Source organism: Schistocerca piceifrons, chromosome 6, assembly GCF_021461385.2.
Source record: "Schistocerca piceifrons isolate TAMUIC-IGC-003096 chromosome 6, iqSchPice1.1, whole genome shotgun sequence".
In the NCBI taxonomy this organism is placed as follows: domain Eukaryota; kingdom Metazoa; phylum Arthropoda; class Insecta; order Orthoptera; family Acrididae; genus Schistocerca; species Schistocerca piceifrons.
Genome location: NC_060143.1, coordinates 584,749,340 through 584,775,204, shown reverse-complemented (window position 1 = coordinate 584,775,204; position 25,865 = coordinate 584,749,340). Strand labels below are relative to the sequence as shown.

At 38.1% G+C, this 25,865-nt stretch overlaps 1 protein-coding gene across 1 annotated transcript in view; it reads left to right on the top strand.

The window, feature by feature from the left end:
- Positions 1–25,865, top strand: part of LOC124802781 (Down syndrome cell adhesion molecule-like protein Dscam2) — an 866,453-nt gene that overhangs the window by 769,823 nt on the left and 70,765 nt on the right. Inside the window, exons 31-33 of the mRNA XM_047263777.1 lie at positions 5,523–5,678; positions 12,114–12,266; positions 19,903–20,108. Of these exons, the coding sequence (XP_047119733.1) occupies positions 5,523–5,678; positions 12,114–12,266; positions 19,903–20,108 (515 nt within the window). The remainder of the gene's footprint in view (positions 1–5,522; positions 5,679–12,113; positions 12,267–19,902; positions 20,109–25,865) is intronic.

Here is a 25,865-nt window from a genome sequence, read left to right as displayed (position 1 = left end):
AGAAAATTCTGGAAAAAAAGGGCTCTGCAGTTTTAACCATAGCTCTTGCGCATCCCTTATGTATGGTCAGAGTAGCATTCCAGTATACAGATGGAATACCTCAGTGAGTAGCATGCTAGACTGTCATTCAACTGCTGGTACAGTTTCATTATTTAAAAAAAATGTTTTAAAAGTTATAACAACTGTTAAATAAAGCTAATGACCTGAAGTATTATCAGTTCAATCATAAATAATTTTATTTGTTTCTGAAATGGCTGTTGCAGCTATTTCAAATGTGAATTACACTCATCAATATTTTCTTTTTAAAAAGTTGTATAATTTGAAATTTCTTGGAGGCAAATTAGTTATCACTGTCACAAAATTCTAGGTGGGTTTCAATTACAGAATATCCTGTTCATTTGGCAATTTTGTATTTTATGTGCAACCACCAGAATGATAGTTGCCATAAAAGCATTAAAAACAAAAAAATATTTTGGCATCTTGCACAATTTATGAAGGATGATTGTTTACAGGAACAGTGTTTTTGTAAAAGACCTGTGACTTTGTTGACATTCCTGAGAACTGCTCTTCCATCAGAAAAGCTGGAAGCATACCAGGCATATTGGATCATTTCCTTAAAAATTGGTGATGACAGCTAGTGATGGACTATTTATGGTATTTTTATACAATCATCATGAGAATTTATCTATCTATTATTTTCAATTAGAAAAGCACAATTTTGTGCACACTTTATCAGATTTTTTACTTGTCTATAAAAAATAGACGTCACATGGTTCAACAAGTGGTGTACATTTCAGAGGAATCACTTTAATTGTAGATCTTGGTGATTTCACATCATCCTGAAAGATTTTGTTATATAATTCAGGCTTTGCTTGTCCATCCCAAGAGTCAATAATTAACAGAAACCATTCTTGACCCACATAAGACTTCAAACACCAGTTGAGAAAGTCAGTATCAGCTCCGTCATTAGTTTCCAAGAGTTGCAAGACATTATTACTACTACATTTTTATAATTTTTCTCATACCCCTTTAAGTTTTGTGAGCCCAGGGACAAAAGTTACCAGTTGACTCTTATATACAAACACTTGAGTTAGGATGTTTCCACACGGAGTGAGACCATATTGAGCAGTATATGTATGCATCACTTTATTAATGTCATGTCTTTTGAGAAAAATAGTTTTTCTTCCTTTGACAGCCAGAGTCCTTTTGTACACCGACAGATACTGACAACCCGGAAAGAAAAAACAGCTGAAATTGAAGTATTTTGTCAGAGAATCTTAAAAATAGAGAGCAAAATAAATTTTTAAATACTGTGCTGTAAATATGCATCTAGTTGGCATTGATAACAAAATCTTTGTCGAAATTCAGTATCAATTTTAATGTCTGGGTTCAAGCAGTGTCTGCAGCAGATAAGGTTTCTTTGATAGTAACCATTTCTTTTCTCGGAATAAATTTTGTCATTTTTTGTGGACAAATTCCATGCTTATATTTGAATTTATGAACCCAGTTGTCAGAAACTTTAAATTCGAAATCTTTGAACTGTTGCACTGCTTCTAAAGTTCACTCTCATAAATTCTGTGTAGTCACTTGCTGATAAATCTCTTTGGCTTTAACAAACTGATCATACATCCAGGAACTGATTGCTGTATACTTATCAAATTGATTGCTTCCTTTTTTTTATTTCTCCTTCCCCTGGGATAAATATTCCTTCTTTCACAACTGTTCATTTTCACTCTATAAGCTGTGGTATTCATACTTTTCAAATGGCTCAACTTCACAGTTTTCATTTTCACGAGCAAGTTTGGCATCAGTTACAAGTATTGTGTCAGCCAACATTACACTTTTTGAAAGGTTCCACTTCACAGTTTACATTGTCATGGCAAGTCTGGCATCAGTCACAAGTATTGTGTCAGTCAACATGTCTGTATATGTCTTCACTCATCTACATCTACATCTACATCTACATTTATACTCCGCAAGCCACCCAGCGGTGTGTAGGGCACTTTACGTGCCACTGTCATTACCTCCCTTTCCTGTTCCAGTCGTGTATGGTTCGCGGGAAGAACGGCTGCCGGAAAGCCTCCGTGCGCGCTCTAATCTGTCTAATTTTACATTCATGATCTCCTCGGGAGGTATAAGTAGGGGGAAGCAATATATTTGATATCTCATCCAGAAACACACCCTCTTGAAACCTGGACAACAAGCTACACCGCGATGCAGAGCATCTCTCTTGCAGAGTCTTCCACTTGAGTTTGCTAAACATCTCCGTAACACTATCACGCTTACCAAATAACCCTGTGACGAAACGTGCTGCTCTTCTTTGGATCTTCTCTATCTCCTCTGTCATCCCGACCTGGTATGGATCCCACACTGATGAGCAATACTCAAGTATAGGTCGAACGAGTGTTTTGTAAGCCACCTCCTTTGTTGATGGACTACATTTTCTAAGGACTCTCTCAACAAATCTCGACGTGGCACCCGCCTTACCAACAATTAATTTAATATGATAATTCCACTTCAAATCGTTCTGCACGCATACTACCAGATATTTTACAGAAGTAAATGCTATCAGTGTTTGTTCCGCTATCATATAATCATACAATAAAGGATCCTTCTTTCTATGTACTCGCAATACATTACATTTGTCTATGTTCAGGGTCAGTTGCCACTCCCTGCACGAAGTGCCTATCCGCTGCAGATCTTCCTGCATTTCACTGCAATTTTCTAATGCTGCAACTTCTCGGTATACTACAGCATCATCTGCGAAAAGCCACATGGAACTTCCGACACTATCTACTATGCATTTATATATATTGTGAAAAGCAATGGTCCCATAACACTCCCCTGTGGCACTCCAGAGGTTACTTTAACGTCTGTAGACGTCTCTCCATTGAGAACAACATGTTGTGTTCTGTTTGCTAAAAACTCTTCAATCCAGCCACACAGCTGGTCTGACACTCCGAAGGCTTGTACTTTGTTTATCAGGCGACAGTGCGGAACTGTATCAAACACCTTCCAGAAGTCAAGGAAAATGGCATCTACCTGGGAGCTTGTATCTAATATTTTCTGGGTCTCTTGAACAAATAAAGCGAATTGGGTCTCACACTATTGCTGAGTCTACAGAGTAGATTCTGGGTGTCCAGAAATGACATGATACGTGAGCAAAAAACATGTTCTAAAATTCTACAACAGATCGATGTCAGAGATACAGGTCTATAGTTTTGCGCATCTGCTCGACGACCCTTCTTGAAGACTGGGACTACCTGTGCTCTTTTCCAATCATTTGGAACCTTCCGTTCCTCTAGAGACTTGCGGTACACGGCTGTTAGAAGCGGGGCAAGTCCTTTCGCGTACTCTGTGTAGAATCGAATTGATATCCCATCAGGTCCAGTGGACTTTCCTCTGTTGAGTGATTTCAGTTGCTTTTCTATTCCTTGGACTCTTATTTCGATGTCAGCCATTTTTTCATTTGTGCGAGGATTTAGAGAAGGAACTGCAGTGCGGTCTTGCTATGTGAAACAGCTTTGGAAAAAGGTGTTTAGTATTTCAGTTTTATGCATGTCATCTTCTGTTTCAATGCCATCATCATCTCAGAGTGTCTGGATATGCTGTTTCGGGCCACTTACTGATTTAACGTAAGACCAGAACTTCCTAGGATTTTCTGTCAAGTCGGCACATAGAATTGCTTCATGAGAAATTATCGTTGAATATTTGAATGCAATCAAATAATTTGGCAGCAAGCAAGCTTTCATAATAAACAACTGAATTTTTTAACATCACCTCTGACACTTCACTGTATAAAGAATCTGCAGCTTCTGATACTTTTGCGATGTCTTCATTGACAGACATTTATAATTCATAACATTGTAAAAATTTCAATAATATTTCCCAGTACTCTGTAAATGTCAGGAAGGAACTTGTACTGTAGTAGATAAGGCACATTGCTTGATTAGTTGCATGCTGGCCTTATCACTTTACTGACTGTCGGCCTGTTTGTACATACAATAGGTCAACAGCTATGTTTTGCTTTTCCTCAAATACCCCGGTTCCTCATATTTGCAAAGAATATTTATAGCCCTTTCATAGCTTATAATATCCCACAATTTTGTAATAACATTGTAATGATAGTAATTAACACTTTAATTTACATCCATTAAAATGCATTTGAAATTATTCAACTTCTTAAAAAGAAGATATTCATGTGTGTAATTCACATTTTACGTAACCTTCGACAGCCATTTCATAAACAAAAGAAAGTAATTTTTTATTTAATTGATAGTACTTTAGGTCTTCAACTTTATTTAAATGTGATTATAATTTTTATAACAATTAAGAAAACAAAATAATATTGAGCCTGCAGGTAGCATTTAATGTGGGTCAACTATATGACATTCTAGCGTGCTAGTGACTGAGCTATTTCACCTGTGTGCTGGAAAGCTATTTCTGGCCATATATGAGGTCTGTACGTGTTGTGCTTAAAATTTTAGAGCCTTTTTTGTTAGAATTTTTGGGATAGTTTGCTTTAAGACTTCTGTGAGTCAACACTATTGGGATATGCTACCAACCTGTGAAGTCTCATCCTGAACTGAATTTCCGAGACCAGAAGGTCCTGTTGTGAGTAGTGAAAATAGACAATGCCTAGCATGGACATGAAAAATGTGATAATCATGGTGGCTGAGGCATGAACGGGCCTAGACCAATCCAAAATATTGTCATGAAAGTTGTGAACCTTTTGATGGAAACTAGTCAGTATTAATTGGTGATGTAATAGCACAAACAATATGCACACTGACATTTTTCATAGGCCAACTGTGTTATGTAAAGAGCCTGTTGGCTTCAGATACTAAAATGTGAATACATTCTGGTTGAAACAGGGTTCCTGCAAGAATCTGTGTTGTCATTAATCCTCATGCAGAATTGTGAACAGTACTTGCATTTCTGTAGATCACTCCCCTGTCCATAAGCCATGTTATGGTTAGCCTTGACTAGCCAGTGTAAGTCATTGCAGATTTCAGTATAAACAAGTTATAATTTAATTTCTTTTCACTACTCTGAGATGTGTGTTTTCTCAGAGAATGATAGAGCACTTCCAGCACTTAGATAAATTGAAGAGAGACTATGTATCACAGATGTAAAAAATTCATGGTTGCTACATTTCTATAATTTTTTTATGGATTCAAAATTGTGCAGTTTATTCAGAAAAAAAGAAAGCTACATCAGTGTTACCTAAACCTGCATAAGAAGTTATAATAAAATAAAAAATATGTTTACCAAAATTCATGCTTTCAAAATACTGTTATGTAATACGGATAAGAAATCTGGGCCACTTTCATCATATTTTTGTATACAACTAGTTAGAAAAATAGTCTGATTCACAGATTGCATCTCCATAAAAAATGCATGATTATTAGTTGGTAGAATTAGATCCTTAAAAAAGAAGTAAAGAGTAGCATGAAAAATGAGGCGACACATTAGGTGTGGCCTGCTTGTTTGTTGTGAAATAGAGGCTTCATCTATTACAGATGATGTAGTGTACAACCAGTCTGCCGGAGGCAACACTACAGTGGACAAGCGCCGACCTGATCTGCGCGATGAGCTCGGCTACATTGCACCACCAAATCGCAAGTTGCCTCCTGTACCTGGATCCAACTACAACACCTGTGATCGTATCAAGAGAGGTACAGTAATAAGTAAGGCCAGTTTGTCATTACAATGTAGTGACATTCTCTTTCTGTCCAAAAATATAACAGACATTTCTAAATCTTGCTAAATGTGCATGCGTCACATGTGATGGGAATTTATTTGTAGAAGAGCGGAATTTTTTCAAATAAATGGTGTAGCATGATTATCGGAGCTAGCATGTGGTGTTCCATTTATAGAATTATTTGATAATTAAAAGTTTATTTTGCTGTGTTCTTGCCTCAGCCTGCTTATTTCAAGGCAAATTTGCCATATAGTTTACATTATTCTAAGCTCATTATATGTGTTTATTTTGTGTCCTGATCTCCTTGTGTACCCTCCTTTCCCAGAATAACTGAACATTAAAAGCCGTCATATCAAGTTGCTGCATCCCTTATGTTAGGGTCAAGTAGATTGTTTTTCACTTCTGATGAATACTTTGTATACAAAAGAATAATTTTCTTCAGAGGAAGAAACTGAAAAAAAGTTAAAGAAAGGTTGCCGTCTGAATAAAGAATCACTGCTAATACAAATGCACAATATTGTATCTTGTTAATTTTCTTGCCCTCATGTCATTAATATTGTAACAAAATAAAAGTAGATATGAAAGGATAGGAAGTTGATAGATGCATATGAAAAATGACAAATTTTTATGTTTGCTAATCTGCATCTACTAGGTAAGTAAATCTTTTTGTACCCTATTTTTCATCTTTTATGGTTGTAGTTTCATTTCAGACTATTCTTTGTTTTAGTAATGTTTTACATACAAATGCAAATATGATCACTTCTTAGGTCAATGGCTAACAGGTTAGCTTTTCGATCCCTACAATTATTTCAGAATATTTAGGCACAACCCTGTTTATGCTTTAAACAATATCAGTACGAATTTTCTGACATCTCACCCAAAATCTTTGTACATGACAACAAGAAAAAAAAGTCATCAGCTGCTGTACACAGCCAACAAATGGAATCAGTGAATTTTATTCTTGTTTTGGACAAACATAAGAAAAGCAAGTAATAATGAGGGACATGGTGATAAAGATGTAGTTTTCCACCTCCTCCCACAGCAGCCATAATAATAAAAAACTATTAATTATAAATTAGAGTAAATATATATAAGAGAGTTATTATTATTATTATTATATTAACAATGGGTGATGTCTCCATTACTTGAACAGTTAGCTCCAAACGTTAGATAGTATGATGTCTTCTATCAAGAACTGACAGTGAGCATAAGGATGAAAGTGAGGTACATATGCAGAAAGGAGACTGCGAAAGGGGAGTGCAGGTATACTGAATTGCTCTCTATCAGCTGCTGGCTCTTAATCTCAAAAGTGGGTTAAAATAGGTATTGCATTCCATGATCAACAACTGGATCACTGAACAGCGTAGTAGTGTCAGAGAACAGGAGGAAAGAGTGAACACTGTGCGGAAAGACATTTTGCTGAAAGGTGAAAATTACTTTCAAATAGAAAATTGCTGGGCTCCTTGAGACTTTGGGACGTTTACAGCCCCATGGATGGGAGGTGAGGGTAGGATGGACATAGGTGTGGAAAGTTTAGAGAAATACATAATAGGATACGAAAGAATAATTAACAAATAAAATAGATGCAAAACAGAGACTACAGTCTAGAAGTTGAATGAAGAGAAGCTTGACTTGAATGAACAATGAAGGGATTGCAGACTGACAAAAACAATGATATGAAAGTGCTGAGGAAACATTATTAATGGCATGTTCATTCATATATCGGAAAGAAATAACAACACACAATGAATGAATGAGGTAGGACAGCGCTTAAGGCTCTGCACTAGCATTCAGGGGCAGCAGGGTTTAAATTCTTACCTATCAATCTGTATTTAAGTTTTCCGTAGTTTCACTAAACTGAACAATGTAACATTTGAAAAGGACATGGGCTCGTTCATTTGAAAAGAACATGACCCTTATCCTTCCCCATCATTGTCCAATCCAAGTTTGTGCTCCTTATGTGATGACTTCATTATCAATGGGACATTAAACCCTAGTCTTCCTCCCATTTTACAGCATGTAATACCTAATAAAATGGCACAAATGGATTGCAGTTAATGTTACTACCCACCACATAGAGGATGTATACAGTTGTGGACAGGTACAATGACAAAAACTGCTAAAATATTAAGCTTTCTCACAAAATCCTTCTTCCAAAATAAAAAAATAAAAAACGCACACACGCATTCACATAAGGACAACTCTTTCACTTGTGGCCACTGCTTCCACATGCTGGGATCTGACTGCCAGAAATAGTAGAGCATATGATAAAATAAAGCTGTAAAATTTGCTAAAATTAACAGCCAAGCTCCAGCATCCAGAAACTGCAGCCATGTTTGTGAGTTGCACTTATGTGTGAATGCCTGTGTGCTTTCTAATTTGGAAGAAGGACTTTGTCCAAAAGCTTAATAATATTTTAGCAGTGTTTTTCATTATGCCTGCCTGCAACGCAGCTCCTCCCGTACGTGGTAAATAGCAGTCTATCCTTTCCATATTGCTGTTATTCCATTCTGGACTTCCCATTGTCTGATTTAGTAGTGCAAATAATAAAAATAAAAATAACATAGAACCACACATGGGGAATTTCGTAATGGAAACAAATTTGTAAAATAGTGAAACATGACAAATATTGAAGCAATAATTCAGAAATAGAAGAACATGTGATAAAATAAAGCCATAATATGCAAAAACTGTTGTATAAAAAAGGAGAACTTGTAAAGGATTGAATTGGAAAAGCGCTCAGAATTGTGGGCAAAGTGACATACTTGAAAGGGACGAGAAGGAAATTAACATTGGAAAGCAGTAGGAGAGGCTTGTATAGTCAAAACTGGTCAGTAAAGTGTTTTACACATAAAGGAGACATTAGTTACTTCATGCCTTTTATCAAACTTGATTATGTGCCAACATCATAGTCTGCCACAGTAAATGCATTATAATGTTATCTATGACACCAAGCCCATCCATCCATCACTTCCAGGACCTTCCTGTTTTGCCAAAAAATGAATACACTTTCAGATAAACTAAAACTGTTATTGACTGGTATACATTGATTTTAATTTTGCTGGAGGTGATGGATAGGATCATAAATAGTTTATTACCAAAGGGAGGCAATGGGAAAATGAATATAGCAGAGAAATAAAGACTGTTAAAATAAAATAAAATAAAAGGAGAGGGAGAAGAATATGAAATACTGGGAGGGTGAATACTAGGCCAACAGACAATTTACAGAGGTTACACGAATTTGAGACAGTAAGCAGTGATGGGAGAAACCATTGAGTTTATGTGGATGGATGGAATGAAATGTATGATACAGAGCAAGGACAACTTTCCGACTGTGAAGTTCTCAGGAGTTAGCGCTAAAAACCCAAATGGTGGAGCAGGTGGCAAAGTTCCTGCTGTTTAGAAGACAATGACACTGATAGTGAAAAAAGATAGGCACAAATAGATAATTATATCTCTGACATACAATATCCAAGTACAGAAAGCACAGTGCACCTTACAAATGAGAAATCTCATTCTAATTACAGTTTAACATAACTGTAACTGTCCACCAAACACAGCATTTCCATCATATGATTCCTATTGTCATCTTCTCTGCTTCTTCATCTTGGTTTACTCGTTCATTTCTGTCACTCATTTATCTTATTTGTTTTGATACCTTGGGAAGAATAATCTTCAGTGGTACCCTTCCATCATATATCCTTCCCTTCAGTCCCTTTTTCATTTACCTTGCCTGTGTGCCTCTCCTTCATCCAGTCTTTTTCCATACTCATTTCTGAGGTGTCCAAATGACGCATCTGTTCCCCTCCACCCATTATGTCTTGACTTTCTATATTTCTTGCACTCAAGTGCAAGAGATATTTTCTTTCAAGAATGTAAAAGGTTTCTTTCCCATTATGCTGTTCCCTGTTTTTTTCTCAATAAAGAAGCTGTGTAACTGTCAGTCCTCTGCTGCTACAAATGAATAAATAATAATTATAATGTGAATAATGATAGTGGAAGGAATGCAGATATCATGACACAGCAATGAAACAATAACAGCACAGGAAAAATAAAATAAGAGCAATGCAGAGTTGAAGCATGGAACAAATAATGATTGAAAGCAGTGAATGAAATGGTAAGGAGAGGTTGTTAAGCGGTACAAGACAGTTAAATGATGTAGTATTTCAAAGAGATGAACAGAAGCAGATGACATTTTGGTCCTATAAAGTGTGTCGAGTAGATTGATGAGTAGGTTTAAAGCAGAAAATGTCTCACTGGAATAACTGTAAAGGAGAAAATGATAATAGTTGGACAAATGAAAACAACTGTTATCGTTAAATTGGGAACGGTAGTCATAATATTCCAGATCTGCAGAGTGAAGTATTAAAGTCCTTGCAAGCTAACTGCTTTCCACCCACTGACAGAAGGGAGAATAGACATGTGATATGCAGAGGAGTACCATATATTCTGACGATAAATGAATGAAATATACCCCTTTAAAAAAAGTGTCAATAATGAGAATACTGTTTCCACACTTTAGTAAGTTTTACGTGTAATTATTAAATTTCCATTTTCAAAAATTATTTGTTCCTTCAGTAGTGGATATTTTATACATGACATTGCAGATTTCATATTGCCAGCAACACCAAGTATTATGAAGTACTGTTTTGGAGCATGCAGAGAATTAATACCTTTATACCCTTTTCCTTTATAGGATGTTCAATGTTATACCTCCCCCCTCCCCTCCCTCCTATGGGCATGATACCCATCCCATATATTCACACACACACATGCATCAGATAATCTCATGTCTTCTTAAATTTTTTGGTGCCCAGAAAGGTAAAATGAAAGTGACATGAGTAAAGTTAACTTCAACAACACAGAAAAAATTCTAATTTGTTACGTACATCATGAGAACATACTGTAATTTTACTCAAAGGTGCATTTTCTGATCATGTTCTACCTCTAAAGTGTTGTTCGGTAGAGCTTTTAGAAAGGAAGCCTTAAACTTATTTGAAATTAGAATTATATTAACACTTTCAGCTGTTAATGGGCATTGATATATATCAACAGGGACAGGTGAAAATGTGTGCCCCGATTGGGACTCGAACCCGGGATCTCCTGCTTACATGGCAGACACTATCCATCTGGGCCACCGAGGGTACTATCTCACACACACCTCCCGCGAGACCCACATTCTCACATTGTATGTCCACACACCACATTCGTAGTGTCCCACCACAACACACTCATTACTCGTGGGAGACATTCTTACTGAGTCCTGTAAAAGTTCAGGGAATATGTGTGCATCTGCACAGAAGATGAAGGTCATGACTGGTATTGCCAGAATGATATACTTATATGGATATGGTGTCTGTTTTTTCAGACATGTCTGAAAGAACAGACACCATTGATGACCTGCAGCTCTCTAGAATGAAATTAGAATTATGTTAATACCTTCAGCTGTTGATGACTTGAACCCGGGATCTCCTGCTTACATGGCAGATGCTCTATCCATCTGAGCCACCAAGGGCACAGAAGATAGCGTGACTGCGGGGACTATCTTGCGCACACCTCCCGCGAGACCCACATTCTCACCTTGTATGTCCACACACTACATTCGTAGTGTTCCAAAGAACAGACACCATATCCATGTAAGTATATCGTTCTGGAAATACCAGCCATGACATTCTTCTACTGTGCGGATGCACACATATTCCCCGAACTCTTACGGGACTCAGTAAGAATGTCTTGCACGAGTAATGAGTGTGTTGGGGTGGGATACTATGAATGTAGTGTGTGGTCATACAACGTGAGAATGTGGGTCTCGCGGGAGTCGTGCTCGAGATAGCCCCTACAGTCACGCTATCCTCTGTTGATATATGTCAACGCCCGTCAACAGCTGAAGGTATTAATATAATTCTAATTTCATTCTAGACTGCTACAGGTCATCAATGGTGTCTGTTCTTTCAGACATGTCCGAAAGAACAGACACCATATCCATATTAGTATATTAAACTTACTTGATTTTCACTTCATATGAATTTTTCACATTTTCTTAAGTTGTAAGTGATGGCAGTTAAGCAATGTTTTAAAATAGTACTAGTGATGGTCCCTAAAAAAATAAACTGAAAGAAACACTATCATAACAACACATCCATATACTACTTGAATGTTCCACGTCTGCACCAGTGCATTGTGATAATATTATGTTGCAGATGTTTGGTATCATAAGCTTCACAATGTTTAATTTTGCTTTGTCTTGAGAAGCTTCATTTTATACAGCTGTAAATGTTTGTAGTGATTGATGTTCATGTGTTTATTTTAATATGAGATTTTTTGTTTGGCTTTGTTTATTGATGCATTTGCTCGTCCATTCCTTCCTATCCCATTCCATATTCCACTTTCTGTCTCACCGGGTGTTCAGGTCACCCAGGCTCATTTCGCAGTCATGCTACCTGGGATCCCCGCCATCCCAGGCACATGTATGAGGAACTCAGCCTGCATCCCCCTGGTTCGGGCATCCGTAAGTTCTCAGGCCACCCCGGATCTGATGAAGCTCTCTACAGCCGTGCTGGAGGTGAGTCCGTGATGCTTCCCTCCAATGAAATCTGCTGCACAGCAGATGTTTGCTTACCCACAGACTGAACCATTTCTAGTCTCGGAGCTTTTTGGGGAATTATATTCTCCTTTAACCTTCACTGACTGTTACTCATCATTTCTCTATGGGCAGTAATGAAAATTATCTTCCTCGATCTGTTGGAATAAGTTCTGGAGTTAAATATTCCTAATAAGTAGTATTCTGCATTGTGGTAGTAAGAGAAAACTCATTTCTCAGTTCAAAAAATGTTAATAGTACATAAATTCACAATAGTTAATTAATATGATATGTGGTAAGTCAATATAATAAGTTACTCACTCATATTGTGCTGAAAGAATGATATCGTCTAGGGATGCTGAGAGGACACTTGCTTACAAAGTGAATATGTAGCCTGAAAGGTATTTTTAATACCAAGTGGAATCTCTCTCTCTCTCTCTCTCTCTCTCTCTCTCTCTCTCTCTCTCTCTCTGACATTCAGGGCTAATAGGATTATAGGATTGTAGAAAGCTTATTACATAATGGAACTGCAGCTTCTAAATTTTGTTAGTGTTATTCCTCTTAAAAAAATCAAATATTTAAATTTTAGCATTATGCTTGCATCTATACTAAGTCTGTTCAAAAAATTCTGGAACTTTGTCCACAATTTTTTCCTGTGCACACCTTTTACTTATTGTACATGGCCTCCTTCGAAATACTAGCCTCCACAGTTGATACACCATTCCCAGTGGCATTTCCAGTTCCGAAAGCAGTTTTAGTATGCCTCTCGCTGGATCAAGCAAAGTGCTGTCTGCAAATTTTCTTTTATCTTGCCTATCGTTGCAAATATTTGTCCTTTCAATGAGGTTTTCAACTTTGGAAACAAAAAGAATCCACAGGGGCCAGGTCTGGAGAGTATGGAGGATGATTTTATTTTTTGTGCAATAGTGATGCACTCACAAGGATGAATGTGTGGGCGCATTATCGTGAAGCAACGGCCATGAATTGTCCACCACATTTCAGCCCATTTTTTTCTCATATTTACTTGCAGGCATTGCAACACACCCCAATGATACCCTCAATTAACAGTTTGTCCTTGTGGCATAAATTCATGGTGAACTAATCCTTCAAAGTCAAAGAAAACTATCAACATGGCTTTGACATTTGACCTGACCTGCCGAGCTTTTTATGGTCTTGGAGAACCTTTCCTTACCCATTGTGAAGACTGAACCTTGGTCTCAACATCATAATCATAGAATGTCTCATCACCTGTTCTGATTCTGTTAAGGAATATCTCTTTCTCATTTGCACGATCCGAAAGCTCTTCACAGATTGTGATGGGAAGGTCTTTCTGGTCTTGACTCATGAGCCATGGGACGAACCTAGTGGCAACACGATGCATTCCAAAATGTTGTGTCAGGATTTCATGACATGATCCAACTGAAGTATTATATTCTTCTGAAATCTCTCAGACAGGCAGTCTGCGATTGGCATGCACAATTTTGTTGATGTTCCTGACATGAGCATTGTCAGTAGACATCCAAGGGCCTCCTGAATGAGGGTAATTTTTAACTTTTACCCAGCCATTTTTAAATCATGTGAACCATTCGTAATGCCAAGTACAGCTTATGCACTCATCAACGTAGGCTTCCGCATCATTTGGTGCATCTATGTAGAGGTTTTCTTGAGTTCCACACAAAATTTTAACCAGACGCATTGCTCCTCTAACTCCACCATCTCGAAATTCACAAACTGTGTGACGCAACATTCTACTCATTACAACACTGAATAATAACTAACAGACATACAACAATGAAACTTCTGGCAGTTATGCATTGAACACAGGCATGTGCAGGGATACCAACTGTATTTCACTCCAACACACCACTGTTGTGAAATTATGAATGTTTCGGATTTTTTTTTAACGGACCTTGTATATTAAAAGGGAAAAAACCCATCTGTTGTTAGCAGATTGATTGGTTTCTGCATTGTATGACTTTTGTTTCTTCACTTCTGTAAAGCTGATCCTATAAGACAGCAGCTAAGTACCCACCGGTAATTTGTCCGGGTGGTGAACACTGAAGTGTAAAGATCAGTTGTGCTTGCGTAATAGTACAAGTATATATACCACTAGTTTGTTATAAGCATTTTGTAAGTATCTGTTGACTCAAACATGTCTCAAAACAGTTTCCTTGTGATACAGTGTATCCAATTGAAATCTAATTTATTACCACAGCAGTATCACAAACTATCTGAGAGTTGCCACTCAGAAAGCTCACATCTTATGCACATTTAGTACTTACGAATGATTCAGAATATTTTCTCTTATCTGGCATTTAATCAAGTATAGCAGCAGTTCTGTTTCTCAAACAGATTTGTTTGCATGTGTCAATATAGCATTCCGTAAAAGTTAATCTGATGAATGCAAATGGATGCAGGTGATTGAATTTCTGCCAGTCTTTTTAATGGAACTTCATAAATCGTAATCTTTTTCTTTCTTTGTTTTTCTTCTCCATTATAGTCATACAAGTTAATCTGATGAATGCAAATGGATGCAGGTGATTGAATTTCTGCCAGTCTTTTTAATGGAACTTCATAAATTGTAATCTTTTTCTTTCTTTGTTTTTCTTCTCCATTATAGTCATACAAGAATGCATTCCCAATGCGCACACACACACACACACACACACACACACACACACACATTTCTTTAATCTTTTAATCATATCATTTCACTTGCTGTTCCCTCTGTAAGGCAGAAAATGTGAATATTGTAAAAAATGGTTTTCTTTCCCAGTTTGAGGTTGTTGTCAGATTTGTAGAAAACTCCATTTGCATCAGTGTAGTTAATTTTAGGACAATAATGATCATTCTGTGCATTTTTGCCTAAGTTTATCAGCTAAGAAGAATAGTTTTTTTCTATGTTTTAGACAATAATCATCTCACCAAAAAGTTAGCAGTTACAAATGCCGTTAAAACTGGTGAATTTGTGCAAAAGTTCTATAACCTCTACAGAATATGTGCTTCTCTACAATACTCCTGTAGCTGCACATAAGCAAAATTATTTTAAATTTCCAGTTTTGTTATTTCTAGTACAGCTTTTGACATACGGATTTACTGGGAGAGTAAAGTTGCCATGTTCACAGAATATACCTCCATTCCTTCTTCTTGCAAACTACAGAAGGTAGGCTGGGTCATTCAGTAGGTAATACAGTATATATGTGTTGGTTACACAAACTGCACTGTCATTCTGAAGCTTGATGATGAATAAACTTATTTAGTTTGATTTTCCACTGGCTAATAAGTGCCATTTATGTACAAACAGTGCATCTTTCTTTTGTAATTAATCTCTCGATATAATAGGGACATTCAATCCACAACATTTTCCTATTTTTGTTTCTTGTATCCAAATATGTAGCTGAGAAGATTTAGTAATTTTTATCTTTGTCAAGCAGATGAAGTATAACTCCTTTCTTATGTGTGTGTTGCATGTGTAGATTCAAATGGAATAGTGTAGTTTAGGAGAATGCAGAGTAGTGTGAATGTTTTCCATGTTCTTCTTTAGTCACATTAGCATTTTCTTAATTAAATAAATCTGAAGATGTTACGTTATGTCTTTTCCTCAAAAGCTTCATGGTTGTACTATGTGTCAAATACTTACATATTACTGCAGGCATGTGATCTGTGTGCTTTTAAGTGTGGTATAGTTTACACAAGATGTATACACAACTGGTGTAAAATAACATCACATTTTATTTTAAAAGATCTATATTAATGATAATTGGTAAAGTGTGTTTTACATTCATACAATAAGAAAACCAAACAATTTTAGCTCCCAGATTTACAAATGATATATAATTAGTAGAATATGTAAATTTATAAAACTGAAGTGGAGATGGAGGAGTAAAGCCAACAGTAATAATTCATAAAAATGATGCTCAATCTGTAGCTTTTAACTGTATATGTTGTTTGCTGGGACGTTAAACATGATGAAAGTCAGTTCACTGCTTCGAAAGATTCTTTTTTGTAACTTGATATTTGTACAGGTTTAGTTATCTTGAAATATGTCAGACTACCATATATTCCATTTTTCTGTATATAGCTATCAAGAATGATAAGCTACATGAAGGTATTAAAAAATAATAGGTATATGGCTATACTGAAACATCAGTGTCAAGTAACATAACCCATTTAAATTTATGGTTAATAATTTAAGAGTGAAGGAGACAGCTCATCAAATATAGAAGTGTTGTGTTAGATGGGCTGGATAGAGGGAGAAAAGAGGTGGGAAGCAAGAGGGACAATCAGAGAAGCACGACTGACGGCTCAGAGGGAGGCAGTGGGTGTGCGGAATAGGAATGCTTGAGGGAGAGGCAGCAGGTGGGACAGGAATGTGACATACTGGAGCCGGTGAGTTCCTGCAGCACGAGGTGCTGGTGACACGAAGGAGTAGATTGGGAGGGAGTGCAGTGCAGAGGAAGGGGAAACTATTGTGTGGATGGTGTGGGGACAGTCAGTTGGCAATGATTGAGGCCAGGTGGATTATAGGAACGTATGATGCGTTGCAAGAATAACTCCCACCCCAGTAGTTCGGAGAATCTGGTGTGAGAGTGGTAGGGTAGGGGAGAGTGGGTGGATGATGTAATGATGCCATTAAACTCGAGCTCATTGTGCTCGGCAGCACATTTTGCCACTGGTTGGTCAGCTCTACTCTCGGCCACAGTTTGGTCATAGCCATTCATTCTATTGGACAGCTGGCTGCTGGTCCTGCTCACATACAGTGCTGTGTAGAAATTGCAACACAGCTGGTATACACCATGGTTGTTTTTACATGGGATCCTACCTCTGAAGGATTGATAAGCCAGTGATGAGAACAGATTAGGAAGCGCTGAGTGGGGGAATTTTGGACCTGGGCCTTCCACGGGGATATGACCCCAGTGGCAAGGGGTTGGGTGGGAGTTGGAATGGCGTTGGGATGGATCGGTATTTGTGGGTTGAGTGGGTCGTAGAATACTGCTTTGAGAGTGGTGAGTAGTATTGTGGGTAGGGTGCCCCCTCACTTCCGGGCACAATGGTAGATAGTTGGAGCCCTGACATAGGACTTGCTTCATTTGCCCCAGACTGGTATGGTATTGGGTCAGGTGCTCCATTGCAGCTGGTTCTTGGATGTGGCGGGAGAATTAGGGAGACCTGAGGATATCATGTGGGAAAACTGTTTGTGGAATAGATTCGGGGGATAGTACCTTTCTGTGAAAGCCTTAGTGAGTCCTTCAGAATACTAGGCAAGGAAATTTTCATCACTGTAGATACACCATCCAAAGTTGGCCTGGCTATACGGGAGAAATTTTTTGGTATTGAAGAGATGACTGCTGTCAAAATTAGGTATGAGTACAGCCATCAGAGAGGTGGTGGTCAACTTCAGCAAGGTGGCACATTGGGCTGATAGAGGGACCAGTGTATGTAAACTGGAAGATGCAACTCTCAACTGTTTTCTACAAATTTTATGCATGCTTATGTACTTCATATTAGTGTTAGCAGTCGAGGATTGTGCAGCCAAGTGAGGAAGCTCTTAGTTTCAGAAGCTCAAAGTCTGTGGATCGAATCTCACTCGTTGTACCCTCCCTCCTTCTCTCTCTCTCTGTCTCTCTCTCTCTCTCTCTCTCTCTCTCTCTCTCTCTCTCTCTCTCTCTCTCTCTCTCGCTCTCCCTCCCTCCCCCCGCCATCCCCCTATCCCCACCCACTCACCCCCACCTGCTTATGTACTTCATATTAGTGTTAGCAGTCGAGGATTGTGCAGCCAAGTAGGGAAGCGCTTAGTTTCAGAAGGTCAAAGTTTGTGGATCGAATCTCATTCCTTGTACTCTCTCTCTCTCTCTCTCTCTCTCTCTCTCTCTCTCTCTCTCTCTCTCTCCCCCTCCACCCCCACCCCACCCCACCACACCCCCCTATCCCCACCCACCCACCCCCACCTCCTTTTCTTCTTCCTCATTCCCACGCAATCATAACAACAGATATGCATGGTACACCATGAAATTGTGTGATGACTGAGAACTGTTTACCAATGTAAACCAAGTTTGTTTTGCAATAGACACATTGAAGAAAACATCTGCATGCAAAGTTTCAGTGTTCATTACAAGTGCTGTACACCACAATAATTATTGTTTTCCATGTATCTATGATCAGCATCATCCCGATCTGTGCAATGCTCCGTAAGTTACACATTCTACTTGTCATGCATGTAGATACAATAACATAAGTACAATGACAATACTGATTTGACTGAAAGTTTTTGTATACCCTTTTTTCCAGTCTCCTTACAAAAACTTGTTCTCCTGTTGGCAGAATAAAGATTATGAAAACAATAAACTAATCATTCAATAATGATAATTTGCACAGCTGGGGTGAGGGGGGGGGGGGGGGCAGGCAGAAAGATTTGACCCATGGACTTCGTGCTCCTGTTATTAAGCACTTAACAGACTTGCCTGGTTGCAGATTCCTTAAGTATCACTACCATACAAAATACGTAAGTATGCATGGCAGTCATGCCCTACACATCCTGTCAATATAAATCAAATCAGTGAGGAGAAATTCCTATGGTCCTCTTGTGAGGATGGCCAGGTAAAGTGAATGGAAGAGAAGGTTTTGAGGATGTAAGGGGAATGAGGGTAAGGTGTCGTGGCCCTGGATTCAGATCAGGAGATATCGTCAATGAAACCAAACCAGACAAGGGGTTTCTGGTTTCCGAAGACTGGGAAGGTTTCCTCTGGATGTTCCATAAATTAGCATATAAGGATGCCGAGATGTGGGAAATTGGTATGCTGATGATTTGTTTATATGTCTTCCCCTTATAGAAAAGTATTCACATGTGAGGACATAATTGTTTAACTGTGTAGGAATGAGGTAGTTTGTTTGAAATCAGAAGGACGTTGGCGAATCCAGTGTTCGGTAGCAACAAGACCATTGGCATGGGAGATATCGGTGTAAAGGGAGATGTTATCAACAGTGATGAGTAGGGATCCAGGTTAATAGGAGGAAGATGATCAAGAATTCATTAAGGAAATGCTGATCTTCAACATGAGAGGCTATGCTACAATTTGTTGGTTGAGAAGAGCAGAGATGGTTTTAATAGGAGCACAGCAATGAGCAACAGTGGGCTGTTCAGGATTGTTAGGTTTATGGATTTTTGGAATCGTGTAGAAAGTAGTTATGCAAATGTTATTGGAGTGAGGATGAAGATGGCTCCTGCAGTCGGAGTTGAAACATCAGGGGAAAGCTTTTTGGATTGACCACAGCCTATCAGCCCAGAAGTTTTAATTGAAGATAATAGCACCTGTTATCATTCTTTCATCTTCCTCCCTCCTTCTTATAAGGAGGCATCATTGAATGGACTATACACTGTATGCTATTTTCGGTAAAATTTATTTTCATATGTAAAATATTTGAAAATGTTTTCATACATTTGTTTCAGTACAGTTAAATTTTGACAAAATAGGTTTCTTGAATCAAGGACATTGATACAACATCTATCCATTTCAAAGTTTGTATGAATAGTTTTCATTTCAGTAATGTTTGCTGTGAACTCTGATTTTTCTATTGACAATTTGTGAACATGTCTACCCAGCTGACTTCTCATTTTCAGGCATGGAGGATGAGATATGCCCCTATGCTACATTCCATTTGCTAGGATTTCGTGAAGAAATGGATCCCAACAAGGCAATGCAGTTTCAAACCTTCCCACATCAAAATGGACATGAACGAGCACACAGTGGTACCATAGGACCCATGGGCCCTGGCAGTATGGCAGGAAATGGCCACATTCACCAGCGGACAGGATCGCAGTCGATGGTATGTGTTTGTATAATTAAATGATGTTGAATTATTCTGCGTGTATATAGCCTAAAGGGGAAGAACCTTACCTCTGAAAGACTGAAGTGTAATCCAGCAACTAGCTGAAACTGTCCACAAATTTTCATTATTTTTGTTTTCTACTTACATCATGATGAAACTCCTTCAGACTTCAAGAATAATTATTCCAATTCCAAAAAAGGCAGATGCTAGCAGCTGCAGACAACCACAGCTATGAGTATTCATCTTGGGTATTAATAACCACTTCTGCTGTATTTTGATCATTTATTACTGTACCACTACCGGTTTCACGGCTTTAAAGCCACGTCTTCAGGTGACGTCTATATAACAATAAATCCAGAAGGAATAACAACCGTGACACATACACTGGCATATCAAATTGTTTTAAGATTTTAAAATATATTAAAAGCTTTTACATGAGAATATCAGAACGTTATTACTCACATGTCAAAACATTATAGAGTGGAAAAGCTCAAAATGGTTCAAATGGCTCTGAGCACTATGGTACTTAATATTGATGTCATCAGTTCCCTAGAACTTAGAAATACTTAAACCTAACTAACCTAAGGACATCACACACATCCATGCCCGAGGCAGGATTCGAACCTGCGACCGTAGCAGCAGCACGGTTCCGGACTGAAGCGCCTAGAACCGCTCGGTCACACCAACCAGCTAGAAAAGCTCCACTATATTGGAATTTTGGCAGTTTTTGATCCATGACATACCATCTTTTAGCAGTGTTTTGTATTTGACGGTCAACAAATGTTGGGAAAAAAGATTCCGAGCTTTTCCGCTTTCAGATGTTTTCATTACAGCAACAAATTCAGCATCAAACATAGAAGTTTTGCAAAAAATAATATAATTGAAATTGATATTTCAGCACTTTATCCATGATGATCATACTTGTGTGGTGTTTCAAAGATGAATTGATGGCAGTTCATGGTAATTTGCAGGCAGTCAGTTGTTTTCAGTTCATGGTCTGGAAAAATTGTCACCAGTGGGGTATCAAAATATTGGTTGATGTACATGCAACGCCAAGCTTACTACACTCTCATCGAGTCAATGAGATTGACAAAGAGCATAGACAGCATCTGAAGGCAAATCAAATAAGAATTATACAATAAACGTTTTCTGTTAAATTGACCACGAGAAAGAACAAGCTAAGCTGTGCTGTGAAAATGTGCAGTTTTCTTTTCCTTCAGGCAGTCATTTTTAATGGAAAGTTGTGATAATTGCTCACTTTATAATACTATCCATTTGTAGATTAAAACCTTGTGAGATACTGTCATTAAAGATGCTACCCTCACAAATCCAGCAACTTTCCCAATTAAGATTCCATTTGCAACAACAAGAAATAAGATAATAGAGGGGGAGGAGGAGATGGACAGAGAAGGGGGAAGGAGATGGTTATAAACAACAAAAAGAGCATATGGACAAAAGTGACGGAGGAGGTGGATAAAGATAGTGGGGGTTCAGATATGTACAGGGAACAGGGTTAGGTGGGGGGGAAGGGGGGGGGGGGAGCAAGGAGATTAGGACAAATGCAAGGTTTGTTCAAAAATTAAGGTGACTCTATGAAAAAGTATTTATTTATTCATCAATATTCATGTTTTCCCCTTCAAAGTAACCCCCTCAGATACAACACACTTGAGCCAAAGCTTCTTACAATCCTCGAAGCACTTCTCAAAAGCAATTTTTGGTGCAGCCTTGAGTACTTCCAGCGTTGCAGTTTTTATTTCCTGCATCGTTGAAAGTCTTCGTCTTTTCATAGTCTCTTCAGAGGCACGATTGTCGAGTTGTGTTTGGCCAAGAAATCTCTCACAAGCAACGGCGAATGATCAGATGCATTTTCATGATGCAAAAGCCATGAATTGTTTTTCCACAATTCTGGACATTTTTAGTCTATTGCTTCTCGCAAACAGTGCATAATGTCAAGGTAATACTCCTTATTGACCATACGATCGTGAGGCAAAAATCCGTGATACACTACGCCATGGTAATTGAAGAAAACAGTGGACAAAAATTCCAAATTTTATCAAACTTGGTATGCTTTTCTCGGTTTTGGCTTTCCAGGGTGCTTCCATTGGGACTATTGGGCTGTGGCTTCAATGTCATATCCCTGCAAGCTCAACCCCATTGAACACGGCTTGTCGCCACCTGACACGGCCACCAGTTGTATTTTCCCACTGACTTGGATCGATGCTGGCCTTGGTCAGATCTCTCTTGCAGACATCCTTGAAACAGAGGTGTGGTCTTCCTACTGGCGTCACACACTCCCAAAGTTCTCCGTACAGTTCATTTTTTCAGTATTCACTAAGGATCCGTGTGCCTGACATGTCCCAGCCACATTAGGAGTGCGTGAATGCTGGTTGTGCTTGTGAGCCGTAATACTTCAGTGTTGGATTCTCTATCCTTCCAAGAGATCTGAAGGATCCTCCAGAGACAAAGGAGATGGAAACTGTTCAGTTGGGATTCGTGTTTAGCAAAAGTTGTCCATGTCTCACAGCCGTACAAAAGGTGCTGATAACACAGGCGTTATATACTTGCAATTTAGTTTTTAATGTAAGTAGTCCTGTCTTCCATACTCTGTTTGTCAGTCTACCCATGACAGCTGATGCTTTTGCAATTCTGTTGGTAATCTCATTACCCACAGACAAGTTGCTACATATTGTAGATCAAAAGTAGGTAAAATCATCAACTACCTGGAGAGGATTGCCATCAATGCTGATGGATGAAAGTTTGGTGGTTCCCTGTTCCATGATCTTAGTCGTTTGGAGGCTGATGGTAAGACCAATTTTTCCACATGCATGTGATAAATTGTCGATTGGATACTGCAGCTCGTCCTCTGAGGTTGTTACCAGGGCTGCGTCATCTGCATATAACAACTCGCGAATAAGTCTTTGGTCTTGGCCTCGAGAAGGGCAATGTTGGAAAGATTTCGACCAGATCTTGTATATAAATGCACTCCCTCCTCACAGTCTTCAAAAGCAAATTTCAGCAGGAGGGAAAAGAAAATGCCAAACAGAGTAGGAGCTAACAGACACCCCTACTTTACACCACTGTTTACAGGGAATGATTCTGATGTTTTGCCGTTGAAACATATTGCATATTACTCACCTTTTATTACAGGTTACATTTATTGTTCTAGTAATTTCTGACGTCTTGCACCAATTAGCATTGCTGAACACTAAGTTGGCAAAGCTTATGAAAGTGTCTTGATTTTTCTCAATAACTTGTGCATCCATTACAGGGTGCAGTGTCAAAACTGCATCTCAAATGCCTCTATCCTCCCTAAAGCTTAACTGATAATCATCTGCACAGTCTAACATAACACTTGTGACACTCCATCTCATTTTTTGTTAATCTCTGAGACTGCAGTGCATTAAGTGGCTAGGAAGTTACAATGTTGAGTTCAGCAAGATAGTGTGAAAGTGAATTGTAATTCTTTATATTGATCTGTAGAATGGTTTTTACAAATGGAAGCATCTGTAGCACAATAAATAGGAGCAACAACAACAAGAAGACACTACATTTGTCTTTTTTTTAGGTTTGGCCCAAGGAAGCGTGAACAGATAAATTACAGAAGTTGTGCTTTTTTTTTTTTTTTTTTTTTTTTTTTTTAAAGAAATTTTCTTGTGACCTAAAGATATTTACTGGTGAATCTCATGTTCTTTAAGAACATAAAAATTGCTAAGTAATAACAGAGGGAAACCTGACCTTCTGCAGAAAGGTGTTGTATACCTACTCAAACATGTGAAGTTTTCTTCACTGCACTTCAATTAAATTAGTGAGTGTGGAACATAGGAAACACGTATGGAATGCAGTGCCTACATTATTTAATGTAGCAGATAAACTACCACAACTGTAGCTGAAGGAAAAACCAGATTGGCGTGATAGTTAAAAATACATTTCTTTCGTTGTTTATTCTTATTATGACAGGCATTTTCGTTGACACGTAACAACTTTGTATGGTGCCTAATGTTTTGCATAGTCTTACACTTCATTCGACTTTATAACACGTAAATAATTTTGTAAATGTAATTACCTTTGCTTCAAAAGCGAATGTGTTGAAGATTCGTACCATTTTTGACTTAGATGCAGAAACAGTTGTGGAATTGTTGCTATAATTGTTTTTATAAAAGCAATAAAACTGTTTCCCAATACAGAAGAAACCAATTCCACAGTTGTTGCCATCTCTCAGCCACAAATGGTAAGAATCTTCAACACGTTTGCTTTTGAAGCCAAGGTAATTACATTTACAAAAATAGTTATGTGTTATGAAGTCGAGTGAAGTGTGAGACTATGGAAAACATTAGACTCTCTACAAAGTTGTTATGTGTCAAAGAATGTGCCTGCCATAATAAGTACAGACAACAAAAGAAATATATTTTTCTCATGTGTGAAATATGTGTTTACAATCTCTTGTTTTCAATGGAGTAAGCTGCAGTTGTACACATATTCAAAAGTATTTCTTCATCATTAAGTAGTAGTTTAGGTCACAGAATCAGGGGGATTCAGCTGTTTTTAGATGTATTTCATGACCATTATCATCTTGATAATTTACTAATCCAGCGAATGCAAAAATGTAATAACTATTGTGTTAGTTAACTAGAAAACAATTAAAAACTAACTTTAATTTTACGGCTGCTTTCTCACCACTTGGGATGCTAGCATCGCACCAACTATCAGACAGTAACAATGTTTATAGCAGTGAGTGTTTCAACTGTATATGTTTGATTGTGGTCATGTAGCATACTCTCAGTTTGCATTTCCATTCTTCTATAGATTATTCTTTAATATATAACTTGTTACGGTGATAGTGCACTCTTCCTGACATTCACCTGTATTTGCTATCCCTGGGATTATGTGGATGATATTCTCCCAAAAGTAGTATGTCTCCACCACTTCTACCTATAGTTTAAGAAATCCGAAAGGAATCTTATCTGTCTCTAATCCATATATTATTTATTTGCAAATCATCCAGAGCTGTGTTAAACTCTGGCTATAATACTGGGTACTCTATGTCTTTCAATCTCCTCTCATTTTTCTACTGTCATGTTGGCAGACAAGTTATCCCTCTCCTAGAGGTCCTCAGTGTGCCCTACAAATTATCCATTCTGTCCTCTGCATTTAACAATGGAAAACATTTTGTATTCATAATGTTGATAGTTTTGCTTTTAATTGCACTAAAAGCTATTTTGATTTTCCTGTACATTGAATCTATTTCTGCAAAGAGTAGTTCCTTTCTGATTTCTTCATTTCTTTGTGCAGCTGTATCATGTTATCTTCCCTGCACTTCCCATTTATTTTGTTCCTAAGTGACACTTTCCTTTGGTCCTTTTTGTGTTAGCAGAAGAGCCAACACCGTGTTACGAGTGTAGGCCGAAATGCACACGTTTTAGCTCACGCAGGCTGGCGTGAGGAGGGAAGAACTATACTGACGAGAGGTCTGGAACATGACAAGGAATTAGAATTCAGAAAACAGACATAATTAATTTGATACTTAACTTTAATCCATTAATGATGAAAGCCGCTCTTGGTGGCACATGATTCACAATATTATCTGTTCAGAATACATTGTTGAAGTAATTATGGTTACTGCATATGGCGCCTTGCTAGGTCGTAGCAAATGACGTAACTGAAGGCTATGCTAAACTGTCGTCTCTGCAAATGAGAGTGTCTGTAGACAGTGAACTATCACTAGCAAAGATGGCTGTACAGCTGGGCGAGTGCTAC